The sequence below is a fragment of the Chelon labrosus genome (assembly GCF_963514085.1).
Source record: "Chelon labrosus genome assembly, chromosome: 5".
NCBI lineage: Eukaryota > Metazoa > Chordata > Actinopteri > Mugiliformes > Mugilidae > Chelon > Chelon labrosus.
Genome location: NC_140341.1, coordinates 26,679,984 through 26,707,645, shown reverse-complemented (window position 1 = coordinate 26,707,645; position 27,662 = coordinate 26,679,984). Strand labels below are relative to the sequence as shown.

General features: G+C 40.1%; 1 protein-coding gene across 2 annotated transcripts; it reads left to right on the top strand.

The window, feature by feature from the left end:
* Window positions 1-548: 548 nt before the first annotated feature.
* LOC311487849 (integrin beta-2-like) lies at window positions 549-22,499 on the top strand. 2 transcript variants are annotated; one of them, XM_084544247.1, is made up of 17 exons: window positions 549-593; window positions 4,074-4,157; window positions 4,397-4,448; window positions 4,899-4,996; window positions 5,366-5,567; window positions 5,683-5,853; window positions 6,451-6,692; window positions 7,011-7,169; window positions 7,272-7,367; window positions 7,460-7,549; window positions 7,657-7,794; window positions 8,466-8,656; window positions 9,488-9,720; window positions 13,085-13,304; window positions 13,427-13,638; window positions 14,541-14,707; window positions 19,081-22,499. In XM_084544247.1, the coding sequence occupies exons 3-17, from the start codon at window positions 4,400-4,402 to the stop codon at window positions 19,144-19,146; spliced, it is 2,334 nt and encodes a 777-aa protein (XP_084400373.1). In that variant the 5' UTR covers window positions 549-593; window positions 4,074-4,157; window positions 4,397-4,399; the 3' UTR covers window positions 19,147-22,499. The 2 variants fall into 2 exon arrangements, with proteins under 2 accessions (XP_084400373.1, XP_084400374.1); XM_084544248.1 differs by lacking the exons at window positions 549-593; window positions 4,899-4,996 and having other exon boundaries at window positions 4,110-4,157.
* Window positions 22,500-27,662: the final 5,163 nt, after the last annotated feature.

The window sequence follows — 27,662 nt, the reverse complement described above, 5'->3', positions numbered from 1 at the left end:
TCTAATGACAGACACTTAGCATGGAAGGGCATGTTTATTTAAATTTGCAATTCATGGATGTTTTGAATAAGAGTTATATTGTAGTCTACGGTCTTTTGATGTCAGTTTCAATTGCAATTTCAGGGGCACTTCTTAAATATTTTGGAGCATCCTCTGCCACTGGTCAGGATGAGCCACCCACCTCCCCTGCTAGACAAGACCTGCCATCTACCTACCTACAGTATGTTGGAGGTGGAGATTGTGCACCTTAAAAAGTGTGTTTCCTGTTGTAACTGCAATAGTTGAATAACTGGATTCTCTTAAGTGTGATTTTAAAATGTTCTATTGAAGGATTTGTGCAATTGAGAAATATAAATTTTGTGTTATTTCGTTTTTGTTTCGTTACAACTTGCACAACTGCACATCACATATGTTAAGAGTTGACTTAAATATAAATAGTTTTCTATGTGGGCCCTAGTCAGTGACATAACCCTCGCTGTTCTCTCACTGGTTGCTTCACACTTCCCGTCATGAGGTTGTAGTCTCTCATGTAGACCAGATAGCTTTTAGCGGAACTGTCAACCTCAGACCTGTGCTCCATCTTCCTGTTTCTGGTAAGTCTGACTGAGCGAAGAAATTGTTCGCTTTAGTCAAGAAACTGTTGGCTGTTCTGATCCTTTTTGCCTTTTATTGTTCCGTTTATTATCAAATGAAAATGTGGTTGTGTCGTGTTGCAAGTAAAGTCTGTTGGAGGAAATAATATACTTTGTATTTGACATCCATCACATTTCATATTGTGATCAGCTTTTCATTCCAAAATGATACAAGTCAGAGAAGTCAGATTACTGTAATATACAGTACAACGGCACTAGATTGTGACAGTTTGATAAACTATGTTAAGCGACATGAGGAAGACAGGCTTCTCTGTCTTTGAGAGGAAGTTGACTAACGCATTTTCAAGAAACGGAACCGTGAGTGAATATTTATAGTTGTCCAAATCCAAAACTGTTTAAAGACATTATGTGAATTTCATTTTTAAACATGTTTTTACTTTCCTCTAACACACATAAAAGCTGTAGGAGAAAAAAAAAGGCAGAAAATGAATAAAAACACTTGTAAAGGGGCAAGTGTACGAGATGGACAATGCTTATTTCACAAGCTAACGTCACACCCAGATCTACAGCCAGATCTTCGTGTTCACCTTCATTTGAAGATGATGCTATTTCATTGACAAGATTATCTGTCTCCTACAAAACATCAAATCACTTAAATAAACGTCTCTGAGCTTTCATGGTTAATGGAAAATAAATGCACATCTGCCAGTCATGCAAGTTCTCTTAATTGAGCAACATACTGTATGTATAAAAGCTTTGAATTTAAGTCAAAAGTGTATGTCCATCTAAAATGTATTACTTAAGTATATATACATATTTATATTTAATACAGAATTATGTTTAAGACAAAAAAAAAAATCCCCCGTTTCTTTCAGTCACTGATGAATGAAATACTAACTCCCCTGAGTTATATAACACTTTGACAAAGACCACCTCTATGATTTGCAGGAAGAGAAATACTGACTGAATGACATGTTTTATTAAGATAATGATACACGTATAAATAACTAAATAACTGCGTGACTGAAAGGGAGGGCTCCGCCAGCAAGAACTAAGTTGCAGTGTTGCTTGCAACTTAAATAAACTCTAACCTATACATACACATACATGGGACTGCCATGTCCATTACAGCTGATTCTTGTCAACCACCACTTTGTCTAGTTTGCTTGCAAACACCTACTTGTCAGCTGGGAGTTGGAAGCCTGACTGGATCTTTGCTTTGTTGTTAGATACACTTTAAGTGGTGTGTCCCATGGGAACCAGAGTGCTCCTATGGTTCCCATTGGACTGTGGGATGCTCAGGTATTTCTAGCTGATCTGCATGTCTGCTATCATGCCTCCCTTTAGTCCTGATAAGCTCCTTTCTCTAATACAGTCTGAATGATACCCTGATATCTTCACCGATGCAGTATTATCTGAGTCCGAACAGACATAGATGTAATTATAATTCTAGTTTTAATTCAAGTAGGTGCAGTCCAGGCAGAGTGCAGATCTATTTAAGCAAACCGAAATAACTCATGAAACAACAGCGTTTAATAGATGGCCAATTAAGTTGGGCAGTGTTGCGTCTCATTTCTTATTATTACTGGTATATAATATTGTTGGTATTATATAACATTACAACTCACACCCATATCCAGTCAATTCCTCAATTTAGTTGGAATTTAGTGCTTTTGTGACGTTCTGAGGATATTCAGCCTTGGCTTTTGTCCAGAATACTGCCTGAGACCTGCCTTGCACGGCTTCCCACTACTCCCAGTGTGCTCACTTGGATGGGTTTAATGCAGAGAACAAACACCGTGTATGTGTGTGCATACTTGCTCTCCAAAACATTGGGTACACTAGTGTAGTACACTGTTGCCCAAAAAGGTCACAGTCCTCTTTTCATTCATATTTATACACATCAGTTACATGTTTGGGAGAGACTGACCAGTAAAGTTTTAAGAAGATATACACTTTATCGATGAAGAATAAATTACATCGTCACAATCATTTCAGGAGAAGAGGTCAAAATAGTTTTATTCCAATGCTATGGGCGACAGCGTCCGTTCTAATATAACAGTCCTGCATATAGTTGTGGTGTAGTTTCTGGTGGTGTTATTTAATCTTGCACAATGACTAAAACAGGTTTGTAAAAATAATCAAACGTGTCAGTACAGCACACATAAATGCTGAATATCATAACCTTCGTGAAGTTAAGATTTAGTGCACGACTGTTTTTTTTTTAATCAATTTGCTTTCACTAGTGTATCTAATGAACTGGCAAGTATGTACATAAAAGGTGCACATAAAGCAGATTACACCTGAAACCCAGAAGTTTAGTGGTGCCCTTGCTTTGCAGAAGTTGGAAGCGACTTTTAAACTCTGCTTTGGATATCTAATATGAGTGAACCGTATTGAACGTGTACTCACTCACTACTCAATGTTCAAAATGCCTACTGACCCAAAGAACCAGAATCCTCAGGAAAGGGGTTTCTATTTATTTTTTTTGTTTGTTTTCTCTGACATGTTTGACGTGTTTAGTTTTTTTTACGGTCGTCTGCAATTCATTCTTTAATTCTCCCTCAGAACACTCTGTTGTTTGAAATTTACAGAAATTGGAGTAGGTCTGACACAAACTTATGTTTTCAGGAGAAACAATGTACTTTTGTCCACTTAAAAGTTCTAATATATTCCGATGTAGTTCTGCATTTAGCAAGCTAAATGTTTTGCTTTACAATGGATTTATTTTTGCTTAAAACGACAAGTGTACAGTCATTGCTGGAGGCAGCTCGACTTAATATGAACTATAGACAGATATCTGTGTTGATTCAGATCAAATAACCTTCTGTAGCCACATTTGACAGTGTTGAATCAGGCTACTACATGCTGTAAAAGTCTAGACATAAAAACTACTCTACTGCCGTCTCAACATCAATCTAACTGAAATCTGATTTGATGAAGGCCGGTGATCTGTACTGCACAGTGAATCGTCACAAAGCTGCAGCAGTGAGCATTATTGCAAGCCCTTTTTCAGCCTGTATGAGAAAGCGGATGTGTATCTTTAACCTAACACTTCGCTCTTTCCTTCTTCCTTTTATGGCGTGGTGTTGACACACTGTTTTGTGCACAGGAAACCACCGCGTTACTGGTGGTTGTTTGACACATGTCAGCTGAGCTGATGCTCATTTTTACACGTTGCCTCCTCATAGCGTGGTGCTATGAGGAGGCAACCCACTGACAGCTGGGATTGGCTCCATAAGATTAAGATGTAACTATATTTGCCTTGCCATTTGTCAGTAGAGGTCACTTCCCCTTTAGTGGAAGTATGAAGTACAGTTAAAGATGTGTCCTATGCACACTCACATCTAGATGGGACAATTTATATGTTGAAATGAAATGATGTGTAGTAGAGGCACGTTGTCAGCAGAGGGTACAAGTCAGCTTGGTTTAATGTTTTTGGAAAGTTGCAATTAACCTTGGTTCGGTTTGTTTTCACAGGACAATCCAGACAAAGAAAGAGAGAACAACTTTTACATTTACAGCACCAGTCCCTCTTGGAAGACTTGCATACAGTTTCTCAAGGTACTTGTCTCTGAAGATAGATTTTAATGACTCCAATCAGATGCAAGCACTGTGCTATAGATAAAAAGATGCAATATACATTTTTGGATTATATATGGATCATGCAAAATGAGGGTCAATTGAGCATAACAGCTTTATAATATGAAATTATTTGATGATATTCTGTGTAAGTATTATTTTAAAGTAGCTGTTTTGAAGTGATGGATAATGGTCACAAAAATCTGTTGTTTTGTCACCAGGGCATGGATTGTCGTTTGCTGTTCATTCTGCTTCTGCTGATGGAGCAGAATGGTAAGCTTTAAAATGTAAAAATTAGATGATTCAATTGCAAATTAATAAGGATGTATTTAGTCCCTCAGTGAAAAGATGTAGTTAATCAGAGGATGTTCAGGCTGAGTGATTATTTCACTTACCGTAAACCAGAAATTGAAGTTGATTATATAATATTCTGTTATTTTATTCCTTTGTGTTGGCTATAGTAAAGCCAAACAGTATGTTTTTTATAATAAAAAGTTACAATGTTATTCACTTCTACTGCCAATGGTCATAATGTTATGCCTGATTGCTGTATATCCCCCTATTATCCCCCTATCCCTACCCACTATATTTAATGTGTACTAGAGATATTTAAAAAATACAATATAATGTCTTTATTGTCTATATTAAAGACAGTATAGACATTTTAAAAAGATTTATTTAAATGTGTGATCATGTTGTACAAATTTGTGGTTTTCTTTGCAGGGCTGTGTCAACAACAAGAAGTTTGCTCCAAGTCAGGTGTCAACTCCTGTAGCGACTGTATCAGATCTGGGCCATTCTGTTCATGGTGCCAACAGCTGGTGAGAGAGAAAGTTTATGTAAAGTCAAATACAAGAAGTGGGTACTGATTTGTCCAGTTTTGGTCAGTAACATGACTTCAGGTAGATTAAACTCAACAAGCCACCATCAGTTTCTTTATTACCTGATGCAGCTCACCTCATCCTGCTGCAGGCTTCATATTAACAGAACTGTCTGTATCTGTTCAGCTGTTCCAGCCTCCATCTTTATACAGTCTATGGTTTTAATGCATTATTTTGCCTGCAATTCTTGCTGATGTTCTGCCTGTTTATTGAGCAGTTTGGTTTGAAAACATGGCAACATGTTAAAAGCACATTATATTTTTAGTTTGAAAGCCAATCCCAATCTAGTATTATCTTCATTTATTGCAGAATTTCACCAAACCAGGAGAGCAGGAAACAGTGCGGTGTGACACCATAGCCCAGTTGATAGCTAAAGGCTGCAGAAATACAGACATCATCTCTCCCAAGAACTCTCAAGACGTTACCAAGAGTGAATCTCTGTCTAACTCATTTGACAATAGAGAACCAGTCCAGATGAGGCCACAGAAAATTAGCCTGAAGCTGCGACCGGGTTTGTGCAATCAGTTAATGCTAAACTTTGATCTACAGGCTGTGTTTGTTTCCATGTCACTGCCAGTCTCTACATTTCAATCGAACAATCAAAGTTTTCCCGTCTGTGTCTACAGGACTTCCGGAAACCTTCCGTGTTTCTTTCAAGAGAGTTGAGGGTTATCCAGTGGACCTCTACTACCTGATGGACCTGTCTTACTCCATGAAAGATGATTTGCAGAAAATCAAAGAACTCGGCAGTGATCTTTTTGCCACTCTGAAAAACATCACTAAGCATGCTCAAATAGGTAATATGATGGCGACGTTATTCTAATAACATAAATCATCTATCTGATGCACTGTAGAATACAGACATAACTTACAGTGTTATCTTTTATATATCACTTAATAACTTTGGGTTCTCAAAGTTTCCTACTAAATGATTAAAAGATTATCTCAGTTAAATCCACATTCGCCAGTGTCTTCAATTTAGGGCATATAATTAAAAAGTGCTCTGTGGTGTGACAATAATTTAGACATGCAATTATGTCAGATGTTGAGTCATAGATTCTTCACTAGTCAGGTTGCTGGTGGTATAGTAGACAGTAGATGCTGTGCAATTTCAACAATGGTCAGGCTAAAAGGTATGGGAGTAGTCTTGTCTGCTACAGGCTACACTTATTTCTTTTGTCATTGTCTTGATTTCACCAGTACATATTCTGATATCCCATTTGTAAAATGTACACAAAATGTATCGTATTGTATTATGAGAATCCTGAAGTGTTGCCTTCTGTGTGTTTTTACTTGATACGTTTCACTTGTCTGAAATGCCTGACACACATTTCAAGAAGAAATTATACAGGAAAAAAAAAGATGAGTAAAACTGTAGCTTATTATAATTACAGGATTTGGTGCCTTTGTTGATAAGACAGTCCTTCCTTACACCAACACCAACAAAGAAAAACTGGAGAAGCCATGTGATCAGAATGACCAGCAGTGTCAGGCTGCCTTTGGCTACAGACATGTGCTCAGTATGACAGCAAAGGAGGAGGAGTTCCAACAAGAAGTGGACGCTCAGTTCATTTCTGGGAACCTTGACTCTCCTGAAGGGAGTCTGGATGCCATGATGCAGGCTGCTGTATGTGGGGTAAGGACCCATCCAAACAGATAAATATGTATTGTAAGCGAGACAAGGAATACAAACTTGATGTTATAAAGACTTGGTAATATTTCTTCCAATGGCCTGACACAGTTTTGTAGGAATTGTGACTTTATGTCTAAAGTCAGAACTGTCTTCTCTGGGCTCCAAAATGTAAACTAAAGCATAGAACTGTGGTGCTTTTGCAGCTTGGTGGTGCAAACTATTATGATGCTTTTACAATGCCACTGATAATGATCTGTTATGTAGTGTCCTTCACTTTGTTAAAGTGTTCCTCATTAAAGAGTTGACCATATTTTTGTTTAGGACAAAATCGGTTGGAGAAACAGCAGCACTCGGCTTATTGTGCTGACCACTGACGCTGGATTCCACATGGCTGGGGATGGAAAACTGGCCGGCATACTGGAACCCAATGATGAACAGTGTCATATGGAAAACAGTGTTTATGTCAAGAGCAGTGAGATGGTATGTGTGGAATCATGACAGTTTTGTTCAGTGATTTGACTCATCTGATTATGTAAGCGGTGTAAGCAATATTTGAAAGATTTTACTAATTATTATTTGCAGGACTACCCATCTGTTGGACAACTTGCTATGGTGTTGGAAAAGCACAATATTCAGCCAATATTTGCAGTGACAGAGAATGTCAAGAGTGTGTATACGGTAAATTAAATCCATTCCTTTTGTTACACCTTACAAAGGAAACATTGTATTACTCAGATTAAAATTCAATTTCCATGTTTTTTTTCCCCCAGAGACTCTCCAAATTGATTCCAAAATCTGAAGTGGGAGTCCTGTCATCAGATTCTAGAAATGTTGTTCAGTTGATTGTAAACGCCTACAATGTAAGTTGATCTTTCATTGTGCATCAGTTTGCCACCTTTGAGGTCACATGTATCTTTGAAATCTGTATTGTGACCAATACGTTCTTTCTTACTGATTTTTATGGCAGAGGTTGTCCTCTCAAGTAACCGTGACCCATGACAGTCTTCCTGACAATGTAAGAGTTGTCTATACCCCTGGATGCAGTAATCCAGGACCAGCAGGAGACAGCCAAGGAGTTTGTAACAATGTGCATCCAGAACAAACGGTCAGTGTTGACAGTGTTGTATATAAATGCTCACAGCTCTTATTATATTTCAGATTCAGATGCTTAATTGTATTAGGTGCTGCCCTTGTGTAATTGCAATTCTTATTAACTATCATGCATTCATTGTATAAATCTGTATATCCTGATCCAGATCTGGTGGCCCCAGGCTAGATGATGTAGCTCAGACACCAGCTCTTCAGGAAAGATTCTAAACTATTCCAGTGCATGCTGTAGGCTAGGGTGTCAAACATATGGCCTGATGCCTAAAACCAGCCCACCAGATGGTCCAATCTGGCCTGTGGGATGAATTTGCAAAGTGCATTAATTGCAAATTTTCAACAAAAGTAACTGCTATTCATAATTTGTCCACTAGGATCAGATTGTTTTAGTAAGATCTGCGGACATAACATGTCAATGTGACCAGAACTGAACTGTAGATAGCAGCAGTACACCAAAATTATTTTCCTAAAGAAATTTCATAAAATGTTGGCTGGTTTTGTCACAAAACAGAATAAATGAGGAGGCACACACCTTGTGGAAACCAGCACCTACTGAGATTGTGCAATCACAAAATGGGAATATTGTGCCTTTGGTTTTTCATGCTGTTTTTAATTCTTCTCTTCTCTGTTTTTAATTCTGTCTGACTCTCCAATTTGAAATGCCCTTTCCAGATATATTTTGACGTTACTGTGACTGTGGACTCATGTATGGAGGACAAGTCTTTCACTATCAGCCCACAGGGCATTAAAGACACACTGACAGTGACTTTATCTACCAACTGTGAGTGTCCATGTGAAAACGCCGATGACAAAAATCACCAAATTTGCAAGGACAGGGGAAGCGTCATCTGCGGTATTTGCAGGTAAGCTTTTCCCTCCCACACAATGACTGTATGCGTATGGTTTGCATATTTTTTGTAATTAGATTTTACTGTTGGAATTAGTTTTGTTTTGTTTTTCTGTATTGAACTGTCATCTGTTGACTTGTCTTTCATTTTTAATGAACATGCATTGTTGCGTTCCTTAATCCCGATCAGCAAAAAGGAAACCAGCAATATCCTATTGATTTAATCTTGAGTTGTTCATTAATGGAAATAACACAAGTGATTATTGCTGTGACATGTGTCCCATACTGTATTTAACAGTCACTTCCAACCTTAAATCTTAGATTGGACTAAATGGAAGTGAGAGCTGACTTGATGGCAGTGTACTGCTTCATTTTGTTGCATCAAGGTTGCATTTTTGGGACTTGTATTTGATCTAGTCTAATCTGTTTGTTTGATATTTGGTTATATAAATACAACAACTTCAAAATGATATATATTAATTACAATAAGGTGATACAATTTTGGACAATTTAACATTTTATTGACATTACACAGGTCCATACTTATTTTTTCTCAATATTTGTGGTGCAGAAAATACACCTCCTTTTCACATTTTCCTCTGGAATAATATTTAAACAATAATATCAAAATTCCTCATTATTCATGAAGGAATAGCAGGCCTGGCTCTTTCCAGCACTTTTAAAGTGAGTTTGTTTTACCTGTACACTAAGAGAAATATCCAGTCCTCAAACAATGTCTGCATGACTGAACAATTTGAAAAAAATGTGATTGTATGTTCTATGAGAGGGTGACTCCATAGAGGGTGTTCTAACAACCCATCCATCTTTTTATCTTGTCCTTATTCAGCTGCCAGGAGGGTTTCATTGGTCAGTTCTGCGAGTGTTCCATTGGCGATAAAGACGAAAGCTCCCTGCGAGCATCCTGTCAAAGGAATAACGGCACTGAGTGTGAGGGTCGAGGGGACTGTGTGTGTGGCAGGTGCCAATGCCACAACACGGAAAAGGGCACCAGTTACTATGGTGAATTCTGCGAGTGTGATGATGAGCACTGTGAAAAGTTCCAGAATAAGCAATGTGGAGGTACGGTTGCAGTCATTTTGTGTTACAGCTTTTTGTTTAATATTTTAAAGCATTTCTCACCAGAGACATTCTTACCTGATTTTCCAGTTCTTCCCTGCCTAATCAGCCAAAGCCAAGGTCATTGGGAGGCTTTCCGGATTTGTTATTGCATAAAAATATAACTTAAATAACTTAATGTTTGATAAGAAGTTGTGACTGTATGTGGTGAGTTGGTTATTACTGTGTAACAATAATGGTGTATAAACTCACTATGTAACTCATGGCATCCATATTCATCTCATAAGTGAACAGTAGCAGTCTACTGTACAATCACTGTGTTCTCACCATTACAAGGTAAGCAGGTTGCAGTGGAGATTGCATTATTCGATGTGTTGTTGTCTTCACTATCAGCATTATCCAGAAAGTTGAAAAAAAGTAGAGGGAGACCAATCACAGCACTGTTCATGTGGATAAAGGACGAACATGAGAAATCCTTTAATTAACTAATAATTTCACACTCCCTGACAGATGCAAATACATTTATTGACAGGACACGAGAGAATGGGGACGGATGAATTAAAGGAGTAGAGATGAGTGGAGACAAAGGGATGGGATGAATGAGGTGGGATGGGGAGTTGGGTGATGGTCTTCAGATGTGAAGAAACCCAGCATGTGAGACTCTCTGCTCCTTGTTTAGTAAATGCCTTTCATTAGGTGAGCTTGTCTGATGTCATTGAGATGGGTAAGACTGTAACCTTGGTAGGCTTGGGAAGACCGATGTATTCCATTTTCATAAGCAAGCTGTTTTCAAGTATCATGAAGTCATGGAGGGAAGGACCACTGGCAGACTGTGACAGGAGTGCAAAAGACAACCTCATGAGCAAATTGCATAGCTGAGTTGATCGAGAAGGGAAAGCTGACTTAAAGAACTGTGATCTGGTAAGAGTGGAAAAATCATGATACAGTACACAGTATGGATCAAAGGTTTGGACACAACTTTGGAGTCATTATTTTTTCTACATTTGTGTTATGTTCTACATTGTAGATTAATACTGAAGATATACAAATTATGAAGGAACACATGGGATTAGTCCATTACTACTGTAAGACATGAACGTCAGTCAGTCCAGAAACCCGTCAAATGCAGGATAGGCAGACTTGGAGTGACCTCTGCTGTAGAGGATAAATTAATTAGAGTTACCGGCCTCAGAAACCAGAAATTAACAGTACCTCAAATTAGAGCCCATTTAAATGCTTCACAATTTGCAACTTCAGTTGTATAGAGGAGAACATGATAACAACAACAACAAACAGAGAATTGCTTTTGCCAAGAAACCCAAGGAAGACTTTGACTTTTTGAGAGACAGATTTCTACATGTGTGGATGAGCTGGTGTGATGGTGTTGGGGTGCTTTGCTGATGATTGTTGGTGATTTGATTCAAAATTCAAGAAACACATGACCAGCATGGATCACAGCATTCTGCAGCAACAAGCCATACCATCTACCATCATTTGTTTTTCAACAGCACAATGAACACACCTCCAGGCTTTGCAAGGGCTATTAGACCGAGAAGGAGGGTGATGGAGTGCTACATTAGAAGACCTGGCCTTCACAATCACCTAACCTAATTTTATTTGGGATGGTTTGGGTGTAGCAAAGTGATGTGAATGCAAAGCCTTCAACAAGTGCTCAAAAGACACATCCAGTCGTTGTGGAAAAGATGTTAGTCTGTTTGAGAAGGGTCAAATCACTGGTATGCATCAAGCGGAGAAAAAATCTAAGGAGATTGTAGAAAGTACTAAAATTGGGTTAAGAACTGTCCCACACATTATTACAAACTGGAAGGATAGTGGGGAACCATCGTCTTCGAGGAAGAAACGTGGCTGGAAAAAAATCTTGATTGATCGTGAACAGCGATCACTTAAAAGGGAACTACAGTTTTTTACAACCTAGACCTTATTTCTGGCATAAAATGTGATTGTTTACTCACCCATATAACTTTGGTGTCATTTGTGGTGTCAGAGTATACGGTAGAGGAGCTTGTTGAAAGGAGGATGCAGAGGCAGAGAGAGGAACAGCTGGCCAAACGACAACAAACCGCTGCACGTCTGCGAATAGATAGTAACTGGTGGTGTTCTTGTGGACAGTGTTCACCTATGACAACAGAAGAGGAATGCCTCTGTTGCTCAGTGGGATTTGAGGTCAGGTATAGACTTTTTTTCGTGTCACGAAAGTCAACTGGAAAACCCAGCCAAAGCCTGGGGTTAACTCTACCACTAGCACTGGCATATCATAACAAAATATTGAATGGACGAGTTTTGTGGCAGATGCGTTATTTAGAGGCTGCGTTTTGGTGCCCCAGTCGCTCCCACTGTATGAATATACGCGGATCTAAATAGCTCCTGAACGAGTGCAAATGACACCAAAGTTATATGGGTGAGTAAATGATTGTATTTTATGCCATAAATAAGGTTGTTGTAAAAAACTAATTCGCCTTTAAATGTTTGGTGGAGAAAAGCAACAGTAGAACTCAGGGCTATGTTTAATAGTGAAAGTAAGAACATTTCCATGTGTACAATGTGAAGGGAACTCAAGGGATTGGGACTGAACAGCTGTGTAGCCTTAAGAAAACCACTAATCAGTGAGGCTAACCGGAAAAAATACATCAGTTTGCTCGGGAGCATAAAGATTGGACTCTGGAGCAATGGAAGAAGGTCATGTGGTCTGATGAGTCCAGATTTACCCTGTTCCAGAGTGATGGGGGCATCAGGGTACGAAGAGAGGCAGATGAAGTGATGCACCCATCATGCCTAGTGTCTACTGAACAAGGCTGTGGGGCAGTGCTATGATCTGGGGTTGCTGCAGTTGCTCAGGTCTAGGTTCAGCAACATTGTGTGTCCAAAGAATGAGGTCAGCTGACTACCTGAATATACTGAATGACCAGGTTATTCCATCAATGGATTTTTTCTTCCCTCATGTTCACGGTCATATTCCAAGATGACAATGCCAGGATTCATGGGGCTCAAATTGTGAAAGAGTGGTTCAGGGAGCATGAGACATCATTTTCACACATTGATTGGCCACCACAGAGTCCAGACCTTAACCCCAATTGAGCATCTTTGGGATGTGCTGGAGGAGGCTTTGTGCAGAGGTCAGGCTCTCCCATCATGAAAAATAAATGCAACACTGGATGAAAATAAATCTGGTGACACTGCAGTAGCTTATCGGAATGATGCCACAGAGAATGCATGCTATAATCAAAGCTAAAAGCAGTCAAACTAAATATTAGTGTGTGTCTAACTCCACAGAGAAACTGCAGGATATATGGGGTAGAAATGATGTCAGTGCTCAGGAACTTTCCTCTCTGTTTCTCATTACTTGTAGGAAATGGTGTGTGCAAATGTGGAACATGTGAATGTAATCCGGGCTTTGAGGGCAGTGCCTGTCAGTGCAGAAAGTCTGATGAGGCCTGTCGTACCCCAAACAACACTGTGTGCTATGGCAGAGGGTCCTGCGTGTGTAACCACTGTGAATGTAAAGAGGGATACCAGCCTTCGCTATGCCATACATGTCTTGGCTGCCCAGACCCATGTCAGACCAAGCTGTAAGTTAACACATTCATTCTGCTATCACTTCACCAATTTACAAATACATAAATAAATAAAGTATCTCCACTGCAGACCTATAATGAAAACTCTAAACTGTCTCACTTAACTTTATTTTCAGGAATTGCATTGAATGTCTCGCCTTTGGCTCCGGCCCCTTTAAAGAAAACTGTAACACCATGTGTAATAACACCACACTAGAGAAGGTAGACACATTCACCCTAGCAGTAAAGGAGTGCCAGCAGAAGGACAGTGAGGGATGCTGGATCAAATTTAAGCTGGACCAGTTGGTTGGAGAAGATAACTACAAGGCTGAAATTTTGAAACAGAAAGGTAAGCTGCCAATGAAATAATAGAAAACTCAGACTTGGCAAACTCTTTATATAAGAACACTCTTCTTGTCTCAGCACCCTGTTAACACATTATTTGACAAGTACTATATGTGGTCACAAATCCAAAGTATTGGACACATTAACATACTAACTAGGGCTGAACGATTTGGGAAAATAATCTAATTGCGATTTTTTCCCCCAATACTGCGATTTAATATGCGATTTTTTATTTATTTATTTATTTCTAGCATAAAATATCATCGTTTACTTACCAATATCATTTTTGTTTCATTTGCACTTGTTCAGGGGATAATTAGATCAGCGTATATCCATATGGCGGGAGTGGTCAGGGCATCGAGACGCAGCCTCTAAATAACGCATTATCTGCAGCGAAACTCGTTCATTCCGCCAATACTTTGTTATGATACGCTAGTGCTATTCCCCGTTGAGTCCGGAGTTACGTATTAACACCATCACGGATAATGTCTTCTGACTTCTGAGCGGCGCGCGCACACGCCACGGCGGGCTTGTTTAGCAGTAATTTGCTACTGCTATGGTTCGTCCACAACCTCAGAGTCGGACAAATATTCAGCCATGCTGCAAAAAAATAGCAGTAGCAAATTACCATTGACTGTATATACATTACACGTAAAGCAGAGGTAAACAAGCCGACCGTCGCGGTTGCGCGGGCCGCTCAGAGACGTCGTCGAGGTCAGAAGCTCATCATCCGCGTCGCTCGCGACACGTGACCACCTTGTAATCACGCAAGTTGCGGTTAGAAAATCGTGTGTTATCATATTATCGCAAATGCAATTAATCGTTCAGCCCTAATACGAACCCCTTTCTTTCAAGTTCAGTGTGTTTGAATTGTGTGAAACCTTCTGCTATTTATAACTCCTACAGACTGTCCAGAACCACCCAGTGTTATAGCTATTATCGCAGGCTCTATTGCTGGGGTGGCTCTCATTGGCTTTCTGCTGCTGATGCTCCTCAAGATGCTCATCTACATGAAGGACCTGGAAGAATATAAGAAATTTGAGAATGAAAAGAAGAAATCCAAGTGGGGAGAGGTGAGAGAAAGTTTGTGTGAAAGTCATTTTTTGTTGTTGTTGTTTCACAGCAAGTTGTTGGTATTTTTGTTTCTGTATCTATAGTTTGTTGTTAAGCAGAATGCAGTGAATCATGCCTCCTTTTAGATTTCAATACCTAATAGGCCTCAGATAAACATTCAGATTGTTCTGCCGTGACACATGTCTATTGCTTGATTGTGTTATTATTTGTCACAATGAGTAAAAACTGTGGGAGTCAGGACTGGAAGTCAGGATTATGTCATTGTTAACTTTATAGCAGGAGACCAAGGTTCTGCATAAGGTTGGCTTGGTACTGATCCACCAATACTCTAGTGCTCCAGTGTTACCCCCTGACAGGACAGGTAGTCCATTTAGTTTCTCCTCTGCTCCACTGCTGTAGATAGTAAGTTTTAAATAGTCTTTATTTTGAAAAGGATCTCTGTGCTACCACTACAGTCACTGTGTGAACAGTAGCATGGCAGTGCAATCCTGTATGAACTTCAATATGTCTCTGATTGATCCGCAATAAGAAAGTAGGGGTTGATTCTCCACTTGCAGATTTCTGTATCAAATTTCTGACGGGATTGCATAGGCAAATCTACCAGGGAATGTATTTGTTCAGTGTAAACAGGATGCAGGGACAGATGTGAACATGGTTGTTTTAGGAGTGTAGAAATCCTGAATCTTTGTTTGAAATAGCAGGTATGATAGTTCCAGAGGGTTGGTGTCTAGTAGTCCATTTTTCTTCTGATGTATTTCAGCTGTTAATGGCGGTGTATTGAAATCTAGTTATCAGTGTTACATATCAGGGGAGCTAGATGGTGGAGACACTTAAATGTTGTATTCAGAAAACTCACTGGTATTAGTCTGGTTCCTTTTACTGTTACTGTGATACTCTAATTCAACCGTCTTTTCCAACTATATGGTAAATAGCCTTGCTTTTATATAGCGCTTTTCTGCCTATTGGTACTCAAAACACTTTACAGTCACAGACACATCTACCCATTCACACACCAGTACCATGCACTGCGAGCAACTAGGGGGTTCAGTGTCTTGCTCAAGGACACTTTGGCACATGGCACATTCCCGGGATCGAACCACTAAACCTCTGGTTCGTGGACAACCCGCTCTACCTACTGAGCCACCGCTGCCAATCTTATCCTGCCCCTTTTTTTTGGCTGACATTTATGCTGTGGTTTCCAATATTAATATATAATAATTTATATAATAAAATTCTCAGATGGCTATGGAGAGCCAAATTAATTAGATCATCATCACCAGAAACAGAATTAGACCGCTGAGCTTGGGTCTTTTAAGTGGCTTGCAGAGAACACAGCCCATAACTTGTCTGCACTGATTTCATTGTAAAAGTGTACTGAATTAGTAAGTAAGCGACAACAGTGTTTCTGGAACAGTGCTGTGGAAATATAAATGATTCAGAATATGTGGCCATTGTAGTAGAGGTAGTAATCCTTACCCAGTTTTTGTAATAAACAAGGCTTTGCAGTTTCAACATGGCTGGTGGAGAGATTACCTAGGCAGTATGTTGTGCCTGTAACTCCCAAATATACCGCTAGACTAAGTCTGATCGGTGCAATAGGTGATTAATCAATACATCAGTATACATAAACCTGGAATCACTTGAGGATGAGGCATATTAAGAACTGGAGGCCCACATTGACGTGATTTACTCAGAAATGCCTTGAGAACACGACAACAAACAGCAGGAATGAGTTTAAATCAAGCGAACCTCAAGACTCTCACATATCTGCAAATCTCCGTGACAAATGTTAAACCTTTTTTTTAAAAAAAACAACAACAACAACAAAAAAAAAAAAACTCATGGAAGACCTAAAGCAATGGTTTTTTTTGTTTAATACCACCTTAATCAAGGATCTAAGAGGCCAATGCATCCCACAGGAGGGTGGTCAACGGTCTTGAACGACAGACAGTAGAACTTAAATAAGTGCAGAAACGGCCAGTGATATATTGATGACAGATGACAGAACAGCTGGTCAAGTAACTATATTTAATGACTGCAGGTTGGTTTGTGGAAAAATGCAATGAGTTAAAAGGATCTGACTTCTCCATCATCATTCTAAATCGTCGTGGCACAGCAGTAAAGTCAACTAGTCGACCACCCCTACTGGCCACTAGCTGAACAAATATGGCATGACTGTGTTGTTTTTAATAACTGATTACAAATACAATTTAATAAAATAGAAAGAGACCCATCGAGTAGATATCATAATTCAGAGGCAAACAATATCACTGAATATATCTAGTATACACCAATCAGGCATAACATTATGAGCATTGTGGAGGTCTGAGACAGGCCTCCAAAACAGTTGTGACTCATCAGAGAATGGACATGGGCCTTCTGAGGGTGTCCTGTGGTGTCTGGCAACACAGTGTTGTTAGTGGGGGCCTCTGGGTCCTATGGGTTGAGGGGAGGGGCCTCTGTGGATCATCCCACAGACACTTGATCAGTTTGGGATCTAGTGAATTTGGAGGCCAGGTCAACACCTTGTGCTGTTCTTCATGTTTTTTTTGAGTTGTTCGTAAAGTGTTTTTGTGTGTGTGTCAGGCTGCATCCTGCTGGGGATGGCTGCTGCCATCAAGGAGTGTCATTGCTATGGGGTGGGGGTGTCTGGTCTGGTCTAGGTGCGTGGTACATATCTAAGTAACATCCACATGAATGAAAGGTCCAAAGGTTTCCCAGCAGAACATTGAATTGTCAACATGGTCAATGTCTCTCCTGTCAGTGGTTTTAATGTTGTGGCTGATCGTTGTATGATCAGATCAGAATCAGAATCAGAAAAGACTTTATTGCCAAGCATGTTTGTACATACGAGGAATTTGTTTTGGTGTTGTTACGCATGAAATAAAATAAAATAAAATAAAATAAAATATAGAAACTATAGAACTTGCTCTCAGATATATAAAATACAAAAAATACAAAAATATATACACAGTATATATATATATTATACCAGAACATTTACTGTGGGACGGTAGTGGGTTTGATGTGTTTATGGGGGGGGGGGGCTTGGCATTGTTCAGCAGACAAACTGCGGATAGGAAAAAACTGCCATGCGAGTGGTCCTACACTTGATGGATTGCAGCCGTCTGCCAGAGGGGAGTCTGTTGAATAGTCCGTGTCCAGTGTGAGAGGGATCAGCCACAATCTTAGCTGCATGCTTCAGAGTCCTGGAAGCGTACAGCTCGTCGAGAGACTTCAGACTGCAGCCAATCACCTTCTCTGCAGAGCGAATGACACGCTGCAGTCTGCTCTTGTCCTTAGCAGAGGCTGCAGCATACCAAGTGGAGATGGAGTTGGTGAGGATGGACTCAGTGATGGCAGTGTAGAAGTGAACCATCATTGTCTTTGGCAGATTGAATTTCTTCAGCTGCCACAGGAAGTACATCCTCTGCTGTGCTTTTTTAATTAGGGCACTGATTTTCAGCTCCCATTTGAGGTCCTGGGAGATGATGGTGCCCAGGAAACGGAAGGAGTCCACAGTGTTGACTGTAGAGTCACACAGGATGATGGGGAGGAGTGGGGCTGTGTTCTTCCTGTAGTCCATGATCATCTCCACTGTCTTGGAGGCGGTCAGCTCCAGGTTGTGGCGGCTGCACCAAGTCACCAAGCTGTCAATCTCCAATCTGTAGGCGCTCTCATCTCCACCTGAGATAAGCCCGATGAGGGTGGTGTCATCCGCAAACTTCAGGAGCTTGACAGACTCGTGACTGGAGGTGCAGCTGTTGGTATATAGGGAGAAGAGCAGAGGAGAAAGTTACACAGCCTTGAGGGAAACCCGTGCTGATGGTACGGGAGTCTGAGATGTGTTTTCCCAGCCTCACATGCTGCCTCCTGTCAGACAGGAAGTGTGTGATCCACCTGCAGATGGAGTCAGGCACGGTCAGCTGGGAGAGTTTGCCCTGTAGTAGAGATGGAATGACCGTGTCAAAGGCCGAGCTGAAATCCACAAACAGGACCCTGGCATATGATCTGGGGGAGTCCAGGTGCTGGAGGATGAGGTGGAGGGACAGGTTGACTTGATTGACATGATGACTATGTCTGAGGGTTACATCACGCTGTAAATGTTACAACAATGATAGTTGTGGATGATATATTGACATCATAATACTGATTCACTGGGAGTGAACCACGGGTTGCTAACACTAACCTTGTAGAGGTGAACACATGTGCAGCACATAAGGATGTGCCTGAGAGCACCACTTATACCGTATATTGTGTTATAATCTGAGTCTTCCTAGTGACGTGACACCTGAAATAAACTGATTCAAGACAAAATGTACTCAAATCTTTAAACAAATCTTTCTAATCACTTTGCTTTATTTGTTAACAGGCTGACAACCCGCTGTACCAGAATGCCACCACCACTGTGGCCAACCCCCTATTCACTGGAGAATGAAGGAAAAACAGCAGATAATTCAGTACATTTTATAATGTCTGATTTGTGCCTGTTTGATTACTTGCAAATGTCTACATCCTCAGATGTTTTTATTGCGACTACTGTTCTCTTACTGACAAATTAATATGCTAGTCTACACACAGTATGGTAAATGGTAAATAGCCTTGCTTTTATATAGCGCTTTTCTACCTATTGGTTCTCAAATTGCTTTACAGTCACAGACACATCTACCCATTCACTCACACAAGCACACACACATTCACACACCAGTGCCAGGCACTGAGAGCACATTCCATGGATCGAACCGCTAACTCTCTGGTTTGTGGACAAACCACTCTACTTACTGAGCCACAGCCAACACATATTTGCGATTGCATTGTTTTGTCCAACAACTATTCACTTATTAGCTCACTGCTTATAATACTTATACAGTAGAAATACAGTATTGCTTTAAATATTTACAGTAATACACTTTATATTGGTACCATATGTATAGAAAATGCAGACTATAATGATGTATAAGGACAGCTTTTCTTTGGCATGTACTCTTCAGAGAGAAAATGAAGTAAATAAATACATTAAGTTTAAAATGTTTGTTTTTTTAAATGGCAGAGGCAAAGTGAGATTTAAACTTCAGGAATTGATCCAACAGACCACAACAAATACAATATTCACCTCTTTTTAGTTCTTGTTAGATCTCTGCCAACTCCTTGTAAAACATACCTGGCTCTTTCTAAATTCTCAAGCTGTCATCTGTACAGAGTGATAGGTGATTTAAGAGCAGCACATCTAATGCTGTTTAGAACGTTTACAGTTTTTGTCCGTTGCCTCAACACGTTTTGCAAAACTCGGCTCAGTGTTTCAAAACTCTTCACACAAGCAAAAAAGACACAACACTGGGAAATAAACCATTCACATCTATGTCAAATTGAAACTCTGCTATCAAAACTTAACAATCCTTTGTCAAAATGTCACTCTGATGACAAAATGATACCCACTTGCATCATATGAATACACTGTCAGATCAGCAGCAACACACTAGTCAGCTTTATATAAAACACAGCAGTCTTTTGTTTTCACTGTTTTTATTCAGTTCCACAGACGGAAAGTTTTCACAACAACCAAAAAGTGAAATACTCAAAATCATTACATTACAGTAGTGTATTTTACAGTACAGTAAATTTAGTTAAAGCAAAAATAAAACAAAAATAAAACAAACAATACACTACGGTAAACACAGAAAAACACAATTCTGCACAAATGGGCTTTCGGATCCTGCCGTCTGTTTGCGTCCACCCCCATTAGGTCTTCTAGCCATTCTGTAGAAAAATGCAACCACAAATTGTTATTGTTTGCTTCTTTTTTACAGTACTGAATATACTATACTTTACTGTATTTACCATACACATTACTGAAACATCTCAACACATGATCACGGAATGTTTCACAAAACTACCACTTTTGTTTGAAAAGGAGCATTAACCACCCTGCAATACAGTACATGTGATACGGTAACGTGATATCGTACAGTACTGTAAACTCTCTAGATACAGTCTGGGTAGAGTAGAGAGTTGAAGACATACCTGTTTTCCAGTAGGAATGTCCTCATTATGGATGAGACTGTGAAACGGCTTAGATTAGGGTGGACTCTCTGCCCAGCTTCCCTCACAGTCAGACCATGGTTTATGACATGGTCCACCAAAGTTGCTCTTACGTCATCCAAAATAATGGTCCTTGCATGGCCTCTTCGACCACGTCCTCCTCTCTCTCTCTCTGTCTTCCTCTTCCTCTGCCTCTAGCTCTCCCTGCCTCCATGCTTGCAAAGTTCTCAAAATTTTTGTATCTGGCTGATTGGTGTTCAGTTTTCTAAGTAAGTATTTTCTGGTGTGTGTCTAAGTGCTTTCAATAAATCAATGTGTGTTGTATTTTGAATAGATGTGTTTTCCCAATGGTACCCTGAGATTTCATTTTTGAGCTCATTGTCTTATGTAGGAAATAGTGTGTAGTGTGCAGCAGCAAGTGTCTTGCAGAAAGGGGCAAGTGTGTTACAGAATTTCAACTAAAGTGCAAAGCAGCGCTTTTGTTTAAGGTATGGTTACACTTTGTTTAAGGTATAGTAACAACAACTTCAAGTTATGTTACTTTGGTTTAAGCAAGTGTCTATAGTGTTAAAGCAACTGGCAAAAACTGTAATGCATGCTTTTTTAATTTGGTCCAATCAAGGCATAGTATCATTTCAGGATTTATACATTAACAACACCTTTGCGTCCTTCCAACAGCTCTCTGAGCAGTTCTCACTCCCTAAACATCACTTTTTTAGATACCTACAAATTCGCAGTTTTGCTCGCACAGCCTTCCCAAATTTCCCCAATTTGCCCAACGAGTCACCTCTTGATAGGTTTTTCAAATCTAGTTACTCATTGAAAGGGTTAATTTCAGATATTTATAATCAAATTCTCTCTCTTCGTCCAGATCCACTGGATAACATAAGGGCCTTGTGGCAAGAGGATTTGGGGGAGGAGTTATCTGAGGTTTTGTGGGACGAAATTCTTAGTCGTGTGCATAAATCTTCAATATGTGCACGCCATGGCCTTATTCAGTGCAAAATTCTGCACCGTACGTATTACACTAAAGAGAGGCTGGCTAAGATCTACAAAGATATATCTCCAGAATGCGATAGATGCAAGCAAACCCCAGCCAATTTAATTCATATGTTTTGGCTCTGCCCATCTCGGTGTAACTACTGGACGGACATTTTTAAAACTATTTCAGACATAGTTGAAGAGAGGATTGAGCCGAATGCTCTCACTGCATTGTTCGGTGTCTCCTCCTTTGTACCTTCCCTATCACAATCTAATAGAGATGTTATTGCCTTTGTCACCTTATTAGCAAGAAGACTAATTTTAACTAAATGGAAGTTAAGAACCCCCCCTTGTCATGCACGCTGGTTGGCGGATGTTCTTTATTTCCTTCAATTGGAAAAAATCTGACTTTCTACAAGGAGTTCTTCTCAAAAATTTTGGAAGGTTTGGGGCCCATTTTTTCTTTATTTTGAGAGTACTAGTTTCTCACATATTCCTGACTAGGACTAGACTGGCCTTAACCTAGCTATATGTCATATGTTATGCTCTGTTGGGGTGGCTACCTATTGTAAGGTTTTGCTGAATTTGGATATTGTATATGTGTCTGTGTTTTTGTATTTAATCCTCATTACTGACTGTGGAGGGTTGTTGTGTTTTGGTTTGATTTGATTTATTGTTGTTTATTTTGTGTATGTAAGCAAAAAAGGTAACTTGTTTTTGTACAGATATATTTTTTTAACTGCTTTTGTATTGTTGTCTTGAAATTAATAAACAAACTTGGGAAAAAAAAAAAAAAACTGTAATGCCATGTACAATTCATTTCGAATTATTACATTTTTTTTCAGTCGCTAACAAGCGTTTGTCCAATCAGTGGTCACATTTTCAAAACTCCAAACACAATTAGCACAGCATCGGTCTTTTGTGGCCATACCATTCACACATTTCATGTTGTTTTCACACAATATGCAGTCAATGAACACATTTTCACAATGCTTACATTTTCTTAACAGACCAGTTGTACCTCCCAACAAAGTTATGGATTGTTTTTGTATTATTTACGAATGTTAACACACAACATCCAACAATAGCAAAAACAATATTCCAAACCTTAGATACAGTATAAAAACCTCTTCTTCTGCAATGATATCAGTTCAAAAACAACATATCTCAGCTGATAATACAGTTTTTTTCAATCGCTAACAACATGGTTTGAAGTCCACTGTTGAAGAAAAAAAACATCCAAGTCTAGTTCCAAGTTTGCTGAAGTGGTGCAAGTTTATTGGAGTTCCAGGTCATGGTGAGCCTACCGACACAGAGTGGGTCTGAGACCGGAGACTGACCCTGAATGTAGGGACAGAGCACAGACATACCCTGTCCCCAGGTGTGGTTGCATATTGGTCAGTCGAGGGCACCTTTACACAGCAGGGTAAACTCAGCGGAGGGGCAGAGGTGGCTCCCAGACGTGGTCAAAACAAAAGGACAAAAGGACAAAGGAGTGACACTCAGGTAGTATGATCAGGAAACTCTGATCAGCAGGGGAGCAGAGGCAGGAGAGATCAACATATGGCTGGAATTGCCCCAGACGTGTCAATTTCAATGTCCCTTCAAAGTTTATTTCTTCACCACCCAAGACTGGTACGTCTCTTCCTTCCACCCTATTCACCGTTCCTCAACCCCATAGAGGAGTTGTTTTCTGCATGGAGGTGGAAGGTTTATGACCGTCAGCCACATGACCAGATGTCCCTCCTTGAAGCCATGGATGCTGGCTGCAGGGACATCACAGTTGATGATTGCCAAGGGTGGATCCGACATACCAAGCGGTTTTATCCCAGGTGCATCACCTTGGATAATATCAGATGCGATGTTGATGAAAACATGTGGCCTAACCGTGAAGATCGCAAAGATTAGATACAGTAATTTTGTGCTTTTTTTATCTGGGCTTTTTCCTGTTGTTGCTGTACTGTAAGCAATACTGTAAAACTTTTTCTGTTCTATCATACTGTAAACAGTATTTCTACTGTGCCTCCTGTAGTAAACAGTAAAGGAAAAAAAAATGATTTGCTTTTTACTGGAATGCTTTTGAATGTGAACAATACATGTGGACATACAGTTCCCAACCAAGAAATTTTGTGTAAAAAACAGTGGATTGCATGTTTTGCATGCAAATACCTGTAAAACTGAAGCATAAAAGTCTATGCAGTTTTTGTAATGTCAACAATAGCCAGTATTTTGAAACCTGGTGTACTTTGATTCACTGCATGTACCTTGTGAAGTGAAAACAAGTGTTATTCTATTCTACAATAAAAAAAAAAATACAGTTTTTTCTGATAGCTTAGATGCAATTTTTTAAACTTTTGGCTTTTTTTGCAAAACTCTACACACAAATCACAAAACCTTTCACCCAAATAGCAAAACACATTAGATTACTTGCAAAAGCACGTTTTTGCACTAATTGCATAAACACTTTTTGCTAAACTGTTCACACTCTTTCAAAAATAGTATTTTTTTATTATCACAAGCCATAATATCAGTAAGCACACAAAGCAGCCACTGCACACTGGCAGTAACAATGAAAAACTCATTTGGCTTTTGCTTATCCTGTGTGCAGGGCATATCGGTTTTCAGTACCTTATACAGTAACACACAGGGGTCAAAGTGTATGGATATTTATTTACACACATCAAAATACGTAAACATAAAGTGTGTTTTTCAAGTCAAGGCACAAAAAAAAACATATAATGGAGAATATCACTGAGGAAAAAAAAAATCAGTCTTGTCTTCTTACGGGGTCTGGCCACAAAATTTCATCAACATCACATGCAATGTCTTCCATTGCTAGGCAGCGGGGATAATATCTCCTCGAGTGTCGTATCCAGGCCTGACATGATACCTGGTCAATGTCTACGCATGCCTCCTCCATTGCCTCTAGAAGGGCTATGCGCTGATGGGGGCGACGGTCATAGACCTTCCAGCGCCAAGAAGAGAAGAACTCTTCAATTGGATTCAGGAATGGAGAGTAAGGGGGGAGGTAGACCGCAATGAAGAGCGGGTGATCGATAAACCAGTTGCGGACCAGAACAGCGTGATGGAAACTAACATTGTCCCATATGACGACATACCTGGTCTGCTCTGGTCTCTGAATGAGAGTGAATATTTCATGCAGGGTGTCCAGGAATGTAAGAATGTGTGCAGTGTTGTATGGGCCCAGATTTGCATGATGGTGAACAACACCGTTTTGGCTGATGGCTGCACACATGGTAATGTTTCCACCACGCTGTCCTGGGACATTGATTATGGCACGTTGTCCAATAATGTTCCTTCCCCGTCTTCTTGTTTTGCTGAGGTTAAAGCCTGCCTCATCCACAAAAATCAGCTCATGACCCATGGCATCTGCCTCTAGCTCCATCACTCTCTGGAAAAGACAAAACAAATGCAGCACAGCAGGCCCATGCACAGCACACAGTATGCACTTCCAGATTCAGTACCAATGATAAGCTTACCTGCACAAATTCATACCGCAGTTGTTTTACACGTTCACTGTTTCTTTGAAATGGGACCCTATAGATCTGCTTCATCTTTATTTGGTTGCGTGCCAGTAAGCGAGATAATGCAGAGATGCTCACATTATTTATGTCCTCGAATGTTGTGTCATCCTCTAGTATGTGCTGCTGTATTTCTCGTAGCCTTATTGAGTTGTTTGCCAACACCATATTCACTATGTAGGTCTCTTGTTCAGCCGTGAATAGTCTTCTTCTGCCCCCAGCTACAGGTCGTCTAACAATTCTACAAAGTAACAATATCAGTATTTTTACAGTAAATGTACAGTATTGTTTCTCAAAAGAATATGACACTACTGTATTACAGTATACATAATGTAAAACTTAGTATGAAGAAGATACTGTACTAACCGATTCTCATTTCGAAATGTTCTTATGATGCCTGCTACAGTGTAGCGGCTCAGGTTGGGTTGAACCCGTTGGCCAGCTTCCCTTAGGCTCATGCCATGGTTTATGACATGGTCCACTATTGTAGCTCTGATGACATCAGTGATTCTATTTCTTACTCGTACTCCTTGCCCTTCCTCTCCTCTTTCTCCTTGTGCTTCTGCACCTCCTCGTCCTCTTCCTCTAAGCACACCTCCTCGTCCTCTTCCTCTAAGCACACCTCGTTGTCCTCTTCCTCTAAGTGCTCCTCCGCGTCCTTGCTGTCCTCCTCTCCCTCTTGCTTCTGCACCTCCTCCTCCTCTTCCTCCAAATTCATTTCCTTGTCCACGTCCTCGTCCTCCTGCTTCTTCACCTCCACGTCCTCTTCCTCGCCCTCCTCTTACTCTCACTCCTCTTACTCTTCTTTCTCCTTCCATTGTTCTCCACACAAAAGGCTTACCTGTGGCTTATTTATAGTGCTCAGGCTGATTGCAAAGTCAAATAATTATAGATAATAGTTTTCACATGTGACAATGTGGCCTGACAGTTGGCAAAATTGTGTAAATAATAGCCATAAATATGTATAGTTTTGACAGGAGTGTGTAGATCATCTGGAAATTGAGTGTAAAGCAGTGAGCAGTGTTTACAGTTTTGCAAAAAGAGTGCTGTGCAGTAAATTGTATTTACACATACACAAAGTGTTTGTTACGAAATTGCAAACTAAGTGCAAAGCAGCGTTTGTGCTTTCAGTTTTGCAAACTCGGTGAAAGGTTTTGTGATAAATATTAATAGTTTTAGAAATTGTGCTATAAGAATCAATGTAAGTGTTTAAACCATCAGAAAAAACTGTAAATAAAATGATCTATGAAAATCTATTCATCTACATGGCACTCTGCTGAGTTCAGTGTTGGTACTAAAAGAGAAGTGACGGGTTATATCAGAAAACATTCATTTTCTTTAAGGGAATGATATGTATCAATGTCCAAAGGTTTCCCAGTTTCCCGGTCACACTTAAACGCACCATGGATTTGTGGATGTGTGGCGCTCTGATCTGTGCGTATCTGACGATCTGTATGCGCACGATTAGATATCCGTAATCATTGAAGCCTTTGAAAGCTGAAACGATGAGTCTCTAGGTTTTGCCACACGGCAAAGCCCAGCTTCATTAGTGAGGCACCACACATGATCCGTTGTCTAAGACCTTTTTGTCTAGACCAGGGGTGTCCAATACGTGGACCGCGATCGACTGGTAGATCTTGAAGGCAGTGCGGGTAGATGCCATTGAAAAGAAATGTTTTAAATGTTAGACTAATCATGTAGTGAATCATCTGTTGCACCTCCAGAACGAAAAGAGAAACAAAGATGGATATAGCTTTTAACACTATAGCAACAATTAATATGACTTAGGGTACTATATATATATATATATCTAACCTGTGATCGTTCACCTTCGCAAAGCTCATGGTTTGATCTTTCAAAGGCTTCAATGCTTACCGATATCTAATCGTGCGCATACAGATCGTCAGATACGCACAGATCAGAGCGCTACACACAGAGCCACAAATCCATGGTGCGTTTAAGTGTGACCGGGAAACTGGGAAACCTTTCGACCAGTAGCGGTTTTAGGCACGGGCGAACCGGGCAGTCGCCCGGGGCGGCATTTTTTCATGAGACAAGGGGGGCGGCACGAGCACTTGGGAAAAAAAAACAAAACAAATAAACAAATAAATCTGCGCCGCTACATGGTTTTCTATTATCTGTCATATCTGTGTGGGGAATTGGCAAATTGGCGCCCCCTGCAGCTGCAGGCGCCCCTGCTTGCTGAGAAGGTGCCGTGCACTGAAGGTGTTCGTGAGAAAGGGAAAGGGGAGGGGGGCGCGGGGTTCACCTCCCAAATTGAACGGACGGTGGGGGAATCCACTGTATAAAAGGGCTAAAGTCAGTCACAGTCACACCTTGACTTTCTTCCATATAACACACATTTCATTCATAATATAATAAATACAGGCCT

Coding starts and splice junctions, on each gene's coding strand:
- LOC311487849 (XM_084544247.1), top strand. CDS start 4,400: ATGGATTGTCGTTTGCTGTTCATTCTGCTTCTGCTGATGGAGCAGAAT. Junction 4,997..5,365: donor GTTCATGGTGCCAACAGCTG/GTGAGAGAGAAA, acceptor CATTTATTGCAG/AATTTCACCAAACCAGGAGA. Junction 14,708..19,080: donor AGAAATCCAAGTGGGGAGAG/GTGAGAGAAAGT, acceptor ATTTGTTAACAG/GCTGACAACCCGCTGTACCA.